The following is a 10,438-nucleotide window of genomic DNA, read 5'->3' on the forward strand; positions in this document are numbered from 1 at the left end:
CGTTCTTTGATTTGTTTGTTCATGTGTTCTTTAAATTCACTGAATTTCTTGACCATGTTCATGATTGTTCTTTTAAATTCTGTGTCCTGGGTTATCTCTAGGGGGTTCTCTTTGTAGAACTCTTCTACAGGATTGGTGGAGTTTGGTGGGGACATAGTGTTTTGGCTTTCCATTTTATTGTTCTTTCATTGTGGTTTTGGCATGTGAATTTCTTTTGTTGTTTATGATTCTGATATAAGAATTAAGTTGAAGTATGCTTCTGTTTGTATTATCAGGGTGCCTAGATCCTTTCTTTATTGGTTGGTTGGTACAGGGTTCAGGTTCTCTCAGGTTTAATTTGGAGGGAACTGATGGCTTCAGATCAGCTATTCAGGAGTACCCACAGAAGCCCAACTCAGGTTCCAGTCAGGTACACTCAGGCTTCCTTCACCAAGTGGAGGCAGGGAGCTGGTCACTCTAAGGCATTCCACCCTCTCAGGTTGTCTGCTAGGATCTCAGCCTTAGCCTACCAAAGCCAGATCTGCCCTGGGGCCTTGGGAGGGGCTTCACAAAATCCCAGGTAAGGGGATGGGTATGGCGCAAGTAGGGGAAGCTGACCATTATGTGGAGGTAGAATCCAAAGGTTCTCAGGCAGTCCCCTGCATTCTCAGGCCCTCTGCCAGAGGGAGGCCAGAACTCGGCATTCTCTGGCGGTCTGCTGAGATTAGAGCCACTACACAGATGAAAGTTGAAACCCACCCTCTCAGGCTGTCTGCTTGGATCTCAGCCTTAGCCTACCAAAGCCAGACCTGCCCTGGGGCCTTGGGAGGGGCCTCATGAAATCCCAGGTAGGGTGATGGATATGGCACAATTAAGGGACCCTCACCACCACATGGAGGCAGGATCTGGAGGCTCTTAGGCAGTCCCCTGTGTTCTCAGCCACTCTGTCAGAGAGAGGCCAGAGGGAGGCCAGAACTCGGCACTCTCTGGCGGTCTGCTGAGATCTGAGCCATTATACCGATCCATTCACTTCTTTATCATGTCACATTGCTTTACACTGTCCAGTCCCAGGCCTAGTGTGCCTGCCCACCCTACTGCCCTGCTCTTTTAGCTCATCCATGAATCCATATAACAGCTTCTCCTCTGGGCTTCCTGATTCCAGTCTGGACATGCCAGTCATCCATCCATTTGTCCATCTATCCGGGTACCATCCATTTATCTATTGGTCCATCCATTGATCCATCAGTCCATCCATCTGTTTGTCCATCTGTCCACCCATCCGTTGATCCATCAGTCCATCCATCTGTTTGTCCATCTGTCCACCCATCCGTTGATCCATCAGTCCATCCATCTGTTTGTCCATCTGTCCACCTTACTAGACCTTAGAGCGATAAAACAACGGAACCTTCTTCTCAACTCTGCCTAGTTACCTCCACTGACCCTTCTAACCTTACTGTCACTATCAGTGGCTTGGGGAAACTTTGGCCTTTACCCCCAGGCCCTGATAGCAGCAGCTCAGTATTGGGGAGGGTCTGATTCTATAGTCTCTAATCTGACAACTGGAACAAGGCTATGGAAATCCACTCCCCAAGGGCTGGACACTGCCCTAGCCTCCTTGCTGGTCAGGAGCACCCACCCAGAAACCCAGGGTCTCAAGTTCAGCAGTATCAAGCTCTACATCCATGCACTGAAGAATGGGGTCAGGTAGTGAGACTGAGACTGAAAGGTGCTGGTCCCATCCACCCAGGCCAGGCATGTACTAGGTCTTTCTAGGAAACTGGAGATAATAGTGTCTTCCTCACAGGGTGGCTGGAGGATTAAATGAGATTCAGCCACAGATATTCAGCACAATCTGAAAACTCAGTAGATATTGACAATGAGTTCCTTCCTTCCTTCTTCCTCCTTCTCCTCCTCCTCTTCCTCTTCTTTCTCTTCTTTTCTCTTCCCTTCCTCTCTCTCACACACACACTCTCTCTTCTTTTGGCACTGAGAATTGACTTAGGGCTTCATGCATGCTAGGCAAGTAAGTACTCTACTGCTGAGTTATCTTCACAGCCCTTATTTATTTTGTATTGTAATAGGGTCTTGCTGTTGTAGCTCAGGCTGACCTTGAACTCACAATTCTCCTGCCTTTGCCTCTCAAGTGAAGGGGGGTTTCAGACATGTGCCAACATGCTAGCTGTAACAACTCCCCTCCCCCTCCCCCTCCCTCTCCCTCTTCCCTCTCTTCCTCCTCCTTTTCTTTCTCATTATTAACAATATCCCTATGATGATAATACCTTTTATCTCATGCCAACTCATTACTGAGACCCTATGCTCTGAGGTTTCTGGCTGGTCAGCAAGGTGCTGTTCTCCACAACTGGCAAGCATCAGACATTTCTAAATTTGATAATGTTGCTAATCTTCATGTTCCTCTCTATCACATCATACCTTAGATTTGTGCTAAAAAAATTGAAAAGAAAGAAAGAAGGAAGGAAGGAAAGAAAGAAAGAAAGAAAGAAAGAGTTTAAAAGAAAGAAAGAAAGAAAGAAGGAAGGAAAGAAAGAAAGAAAGAAAGAAAAGAAAAGAAAAGAAAAGAAACCTACTTTTTTAAAAACTTTACAGCAACCTTCCCCAGGGTGAGGGAGCATGTGACCATCAGGACTCCCTCCTAACTTGTCACTCCCTGAGGCTGTGACTTGTCTGTCCCACTGACTGCTGTCCTAGACCTCAATCCCCTTATATTCTCTAGATCCTTCCCAGCCAGTCTTCAGCTGGCCTCTGTGAACTATCCTTTCTGTCCCCTTCAGTGGCCAGACAGTTGGTTTCTTTTTGCTTTGCCTCCTTCCCATTCCTTCGCTCATTCGTGAGACTTACTTTTTCATCACGAAGGGCTCTGTAAGAATGTTGGTGGCTTTCTGAGTGTCCATTGGGTGCTAAACACTTTCTGGGTTATTGAACAAGTGGGGCAACTGAGGTCTGTTAGAGAGCAGCCATGACTGGCAGCCTTGAATGGTGATGGGTAGAAGAGTTGGGACCTCAGCTGGGTATGGTGGCTCATGACTATAATCCTGAGGCAGGAGGACCACTGCGAGTTGAGGCTATCTTGGGCTACAGAATGAAACCTTAGATAGATAGATAGATAGATAGATAGATAGATAGATAGATGATAGATAGTGAGTTGGGACCTCAGCATGAGCAGCATGAGCCTTTCCATTATTGGGTATACCAGTTATCTATTGCTGAATAATCATTCACCCCATAGCATAGCACCTTAAAACAGTAATAAACACTTATTATTTCTGTGGGTCAGGGATTTAGGAATTGCAAAACTGAGTGGCTGTAGCTTGGCATTTCCCATGAGGTTGGCCAGGGCTGGCTGCCTCATCTGAAGTTGGACTCAAGCTGGAGGGTCCCCTCCAAGGTGGCCCCAAGCATGGCTGACATTGGTGCTGGAAGCTGGCGGAAAACCTGTTTCTTGTTTCCTTAGAATGGCTTCTTAGGGATGCTTGAGGTGACTGCCTCTGCCTAGATGAATCCAAGAGAGTGTAAGGGGGAAGCAGTAACGCCTCTTATATCCCAGCCTCAGAAGTCACACAGTGCCACTTGTAATATCCTCTTGGTTAGAAGTGAGTCACTGTATCCGGTCTACATTCAAATGGAGATCAGTCAGACTACATCTTTCAAAGGAAGATATGTCAAAGAATTGGTAGACTTATTTTTAAACCACCATATTGGACCTCTGAGACCTTTTACCAAGGGTACAACACACAGGATGGAAACCACAGGGGTGAAGAGCTCATCTCTCTGTCTTCCCATCTCCCTCTCTATTTCAGACTTAGTGATCCCTGCAACTGATATGGCTGGTGTTTCCACCTCCTTCTTTTCCAGTCTTCTGACCCCAAGGATGCTATGAGACTTGGGGAGGGTCTGCCTCCTTGGGAATGTTGACTCCTCTCCTCTTTTCCAGTTGCACATAGCTGGAGCCAATGGATACCTGCGGGCAGCTGAGCTCCTCCTGGACCATGGAGTGCGTGTGGATGTGAAGGACTGGGATGGCTGGGAGCCCCTGCATGCAGCAGCCTTCTGGGGACAGGTAATTTCTACTCACAGGACTCCCCAGAGGAGTCTGGTGAAGGATTAACCTGCTGTGACCAAGTCCTTTGGGCTGGAAAATTGGTTTAATGGAACACAAGACTCAAGGTCTTGTCTCCAGTGAGCATGTGAGGAATGAAAAGGCTCCAGGAGGTTATACTTTTGGCCAACTGTATCCTAACAGGATAAGAGTTTTGCCAAGTAGAAAATTCCCAGGAATTCTGCCTTGTGTGGCTTTCCTGTCTGTTTCCACATATGATTGTAGCTTATGCCCTCCCACCTTATGCACCTGGCAGCTCTAGAGTTACAACTAACTATCCTTCCCCACTTCTCCGTCTCCTCCTCCTATTCCTCCTCCTGTTCCTCCTGTTCCTTCCCTTCCTCCTCTTTGGAGTAACCCAGACATGCTTGGAAAGAGGTACCAAGCCTATCACATCTATCAAAATTCTCCCATGGCTCCAAGGTACAAGGGCTTCCCTGGGACTCTGCTTCCCTTCACCATTCTTTGGGTCACATTTTAAGGGGGCTGAGATACTCTCTCCACCTCCTAGGCTTCCTGAATTCTAGGCATGGGAACATGAACAACTTCTTTTGTTGTAGATGCCAATGGCAGAACTGTTGGTGTCCCATGGAGCTAGTCTCAGTGCCAGGACATCCATGGATGAGATGCCAATAGGTAAGTCCAGTATAATACAGCATAATACATAATACATACATAGGTGCTCATCAGTTTGTTTGATGATGAGTGGACAAATGCTTGAGTATATATGATTGTAGGTAGGTAGGTAAGTAGATAATGAGAGATGATAGATGATTGATTGATTGATTGATTGATAGACAGATAGATGATAGATAGATAGATAGATAGATAGATGATAGATAATAGATCATGGAGGGATAGATGAGTAGGATAGACAGGTAGATGTAATATAAGATGTGATAATGGGTTGATGGATAGATAGATAGGCAGACTGACAGACAGATAATTAAGAGGATGGGTGGGCTTAGGATAAATCTATGGACAGATGTCCAAGTAAGCCAACAGGTAAATAGGTGGACAGGTAGATAAAGGGATTCACAGATTAACTGGTGGACTTGGGTGGATTTCTCAGGATCTTCACCTCTTTCCTGCTTGGAGAATCTGCTTGTTTCTCTTAAAGCCTCATATCAGAGAAGACTTGATAAATCTTCCAGAGACTATCGAGAGTATGGGTCCTGGGCTGGAGAGATGGCTCCGTGGTTAAAAGCACTGGCTGCTCTTGCAGAGGACCCAGTTTGATTCCCAGCACTCAGGTGGTGGTTAACAACCATCTATAACACTAGTTCCAGGGGATCTAACACCCTCTTCTGACCTCTGCAGGCATTGTGCGACATGGATAGACTTACATACATGCAGACAATACAGTCATACACATAAAATAAAAATAATAAATGTGTGTGTGTATATATATATATATATATAATGAGTATGAGTCCCTCAGTCCTAGCTGGGAAGCTTGGGAGTTACGGCCATGTATGTGGCTCATGTCTCTCATTCTCACACTCCTCTAAGGAAATAGATTGGTCTTGCTGTCCCACCACCCATATCCCCCAGAGATGCCTGGAGCTTCCAGTGGATTTGGATGGTGGCTCCTTTGATATATTGTCTCTCCCCAGTCTTCCCCAACTGACTCTTGTACTCCTTCAGACCTGTGTGAAGAAGAGGAGTTCAAGGTCTTGCTTTTGGAACTGAAACACAAGCATGACGTGATCATGAAATCCCAGCTGAGGCACAAGTCGTCCCTGAGCCGGAGGACATCCAGTGCAGGCAGCCGGGGGTGAGTGGAACAGGTTGGCCGGGGACCCCTGCGTATGCCTACCTCTGTCGGCCCTGGACATGGCTTCCTAGTGCCTCCTCTGTCCCCTTAGGAAGGTGGTGCGTCGAGCCAGCCTGTCAGACAGGACCAACCTGTACCGGAAGGAGTATGAGGGAGAGGCCATCTTGTGGCAGCAGCGGAGTGCAGCCGAGGACCAGCGTACCTCCACCTACAATGGGGACATCAGGGAGACCAGGACAGATCAGGAGAACAAGGACCCAGTGAGTGACCTTCTCACAGGCCTCAGTGTTGGCCATTGCCTTAGGAGGAGGACAGGGGCCTGCCTGGCCCTACCTCTTCCTCTGAAAACTGTCAGAGAAGCAGCTACACAGTGCCCTTCCGCAGTTGGAGCCCAATTGATGGTGATGGCTAGTGTCCTTGAGGAGGTGACCCTTGCAGAGCTGGGACCTTTGCATAAAGGAGACGCTCATCATTGGCAGGGACAGGGTGACTGCCATGGGCCTGCTTGTCTCCAAGATCTGGATCTGGTTCTGGACTCCCCAGAAGGGGAGGTTACTCCAGGAGCTATGAACCCCAAAAGCTTTGGGGTAGCAGTGGGGCAGGGGCATAAGATTTGAGAATGGTATTTATCAAAAAGACATCTGTTTAGAAGTATTTTGCAAACTGAGGAGGAGCTGGTAGAAGCTCTGAGAGGCTGTTCCAACCACAGTCAGTGGCCCTGGCCTCTGTGTGCTCTCTGAAGAGGGTATGAAGGAGAGGGTCTTCTCCTTCAGCTGTCATATTGGAGGACAAGCTGGGTGGCCTAGAAAGTCATAGTCTCACAGGTCTGGAGGCCAGAAGCCTAAAGTCAAGGTGTTGGTGCTCCTAGGGGGCTGTGCCAAGCCCTCCTAGCTTCTGGTGGGTTGGGGTCTCACAGGTCTGGAGGCCAGAAGCCTAAAGTCAAGGTGTTTCAAGGGTTGGTGCTCCTAGGGGGCTGTGCCAAGCCCTCCTAGCTTCTGGTGGGTTGGGTGACCCTTCACTTTTGCTAGCATGTCTTCAGTCTCTGTCTTTACAGGCCTTCTTCTTTGTGAATGTGTGTGCTTTGTAGTCTTTATTTAAAAATATTTTTGTGTGCAGTGTGTTTGTGTGTGTGCACATGTGCATGTGAGTGCACATGCATGTGTGTATATGTGTATGGAAGCCAGAAGTCAATGTCTGGTGTCTTCCTCCATTGCTCTCCATGAGTCAGGGTCTCTCATTAACCCTGATACTCACTGATTGACTAGATGGCACTCTGGGGTTTCATCTGTCTCTGCCCACTCTGCACTAAGGTAACAGATACACACAACCATGCCTAGCTTTTTTATGTGGGTGCTGGGAGTCTGAAATAAAGTCCTAATTCTTCTGCATCAGGCATTTTACCAACCAAGCCATCTTTCCTTTTCTGTTTTCTTTTAAAAAGCATTTTATTTACTATTTTTATTAGTTTTTATGTGTATGAGTGTATTGCCTGCATGTGTGTAAGTGTACTCATGTGCAATGACTGCAGAGGTCAAAAGAGGGCGTCAGATCCGCTATAACTGGAGCTACGGACAGTTGTTAGCCACCATGTGGGTGCTGGAAATCGAACCCAGGTCCTCTTCAAAAGCAGTCAGTGCTCTTAACCCCGTAGCCATCACTCCAGCCCCGCCCCTCTGTTTTCTTATAAGAAACCTAGTCATCAGATCAGGGCCCACCCTAATTCAATATATTCTCATTATTTTTGAGCCCTATTGTTAATTTGTTGGTTGCTTGCATTTGAAGTGCTCTTCAGTGACATCCTTATCCTGATTCTCTGCCACAGTCCTTAACCACTACGTAACTGCAAGCGACCACCTACACTGTTTCCCATCTGGATCTGTTTTGCACAGGCTTGCTCATTCCTTTAGTTTCCTCCTGTTAGCAACCCTAATTAGGTCGACTGGGTGCTCAGCGCAAAGGCCCTCGCCAAGCTCACCTACATAGGTTCATCACGGAGAAGTGCAAGCACACGAAGATGGCCTTGGCACTTGTCTAAGCTTGGGCAGGTTTGGTATTCCACATGCTAGGCCACTGTGGGCAAAGACAGTCCTTGGCACCTCTTGTAAAGCAGAATTAACATGCAGTATACCACCAGCAGCAACACCTCCTTTGACCATGGTGATGACTTGGGGTGAAGCCTAATCTTAATCTCACCAAGCCTCTTTTCCCCCAGTTCTTGGCAGCAGCAGGCAAAGAGCCCTCATTTGTTTTATTATTTTTTTATTCTGTGTGTATGTGTGTATTGCCTGCATGTGTCTAAAAGTGCACCTGTGTCATGCAGTGTCCTCAGAGGTCAGAAGAGGGTGTTGGATGCCCTGGAACTGGAGTTACAGACAGTTGTTAGCTGCCATTTGGGTGCTGGGAATCAAACCTGGGTTCTCTGCAAGAATAGCCAGTGCTCTTAACCACTGAGCCACTGCTCCAGCCCCAAGAGCCCTCATTTTAATTTAATGACATTTGCAAGAATGAGAATCCCTGAAGTTGGGACTCAGATATTGTATATACAGTTTTCTTTTTTAATTAATAGAACCTACAATTTTGAGCAGTAGAGGGGTTGGGGAAGATGGCTCAGTCAGTAAAGTGCTTGCCACACAAACATGAGGACATCTGGATCCTCAACACCCACATTAAAAGAAATCCAGGTGTGGGGCTGGAGAGGTGACACAGCCGTTAAGAGCACTGGCTGCTCTAGCTGAGGATCTGGGTTTGGTTCCCAACACCCACATGGCAGCTAACAACCATCTGTAACTCCAGTTCCAGGGAATCCTATGCCCTCTTCTGACCTCCATGAGCATTGCATGACACAGGTGCAGGCAATACACTCATACACATTAAATAAATAAATAAATAAATAAATAATCCAGGTGTCATAATGCACTCCTGTAATCCCAGTGCCAGGGAAATGGTGACCAGAGAGTCCCTGGGCTTCACTGGCTAGTCAGTCTAGCTGAGTTGGTGAACTTCAGGTTCAGTGAGAGATTCTGTCTCAAAAAATAAGGTTAGCAAAATGGTTCAGTGGGTAAAGGTCCTTGCCACCAAGCCTGTGCGTCTCAGTTTGATCCCTGGGACCCACATGGTGGAAGAAGAGAACCAATTCCTGAAAGTTGTCCTCTGGCCTCCACATGTACATGCACACCCACACACATACACACAAATACATGTAATTAAAAATATTTTGAAAGTGAAGTGCAGTTGAGGACACTTGGTGCCACTCTCTGGTCTCCATTCACATGCATTCGCACACACCATGTACACACACACACACACACACACACACACATACACACACACACACATAACTCATACACATAGAAAGTGCAGGCAGTTCCTGTATCCCTCTTTAGCATGCCCCCAGGTTCTGCGTTTATTAACATCTTGCACCAGTGCGCTTTATGGGCAGCCACTGAGGAGTCAGTATTGATACACACATATGAGGTTCTCTCTGTTGTACAGTCTATGAATTCTGACAAATGCAGAGGGTCACATATCCACCATTACAGCATCATGTAGAATGCTTTCAGTGCCCCCAAAAGATCTCCAGTGCCTTGGTTGTCACTAGAAGGTCATGTAGTTAAAATTATAGAATATGCAGTCTTTGGGGCTGGAGAGATGGTTCAGCGGTTAAGAGCATTGACTGCTCTTACAGAGGACCCAGGTTCCATTCCCAGCACCCACATGGCGACTAAGAACTATCCTTAAGTCCAGTTCCAGGGGACTCCAACACCCTCTTCTGACCTCAGCACTGCATGACATGTGTGCACGCACATACATGTGGGCAATACACTCATACACATAAAATAAAAATAAATATTATTTTTAAAGAATATGCAGTCTTTTAGACTGGTGTTGCTTATGGTTGTTGCTTTATATTCATGGGGGATTGATTTCAGGACCTGGCTTCCCTCAGATACCAAAATCTTTAGATGTTTTTTTCCCTATATCAAATAGTGTGGTGTTTGCATACAGTCTATGAAATCCTCCTATTACTTCAACAGATGACTTACAACAGGTAATACAATGCAAATGCTGTCCAAATAGCTGTTATGACATGTTGTCTAGTGAATAAGGAGAAAAGTCTACCCATATTCAATCCAGAAACAATTTTTAAAAATATTTAATTTGCACGACATGGGTGCACTTACCTACATGCAGGCAATACACTCATACACATAAAAATAAATAAATAAATAAATTATTTAAAAAATTTTTTATGTGTATTAGTGTATTGTCTACATGTATGTGAGTTGCACTCGTGTTGTGAAATGCCCTCTGTGGTTAGAAGAGGGTGTTGGATCCCCTGGAATTGGAGTTATAGACAGATGTTAGCTGCTGTGTGGGTGCTGGGAATTGAACCTGGGTCCTCTGCAAGAGCAGGTAGTGCTCTTAACCACTGAGCCATCTCTCCAGCCCTCAGAAATAATTTTGAGTGTGAATAATGTTTTTCTTTTTGGGGTGTGTGTGTGTGTGTGTGTGTGTGTGTGTGTGTGTGTGTGTGTCTTTCTCTGGAGCACAAGCTGGTGTTGAACCTA

The 10,438-nt window shown here is 46.4% G+C and overlaps 1 protein-coding gene across 2 annotated transcripts in view; it reads left to right on the plus strand.

The window, feature by feature from the left end:
• Ppp1r16b (protein phosphatase 1 regulatory subunit 16B) overlaps positions 1 to 10,438 on the plus strand; it is a 120,384-nt gene that overhangs the window by 108,044 nt on the left and 1,902 nt on the right. Inside the window, exons 7-10 of one of the 2 annotated variants that reach the window (XM_008849580.2) lie at positions 3,929 to 4,054; positions 4,654 to 4,729; positions 5,741 to 5,870; positions 5,962 to 6,130. In XM_008849580.2, the coding sequence (XP_008847802.1) occupies positions 3,929 to 4,054; positions 4,654 to 4,729; positions 5,741 to 5,870; positions 5,962 to 6,130 (501 nt within the window). The remainder of the gene's footprint in view (positions 1 to 3,928; positions 4,055 to 4,653; positions 4,730 to 5,740; positions 5,871 to 5,961; positions 6,131 to 10,438) is intronic. The other variant, XM_017802329.2, reaches the window with a different exon arrangement.

This window comes from Nannospalax galili, unplaced genomic scaffold (assembly GCF_000622305.1).
Source record: "Nannospalax galili isolate Female #2095 unplaced genomic scaffold, S.galili_v1.0 scaffold765, whole genome shotgun sequence".
Lineage (NCBI taxonomy): Eukaryota > Metazoa > Chordata > Mammalia > Rodentia > Spalacidae > Nannospalax > Nannospalax galili.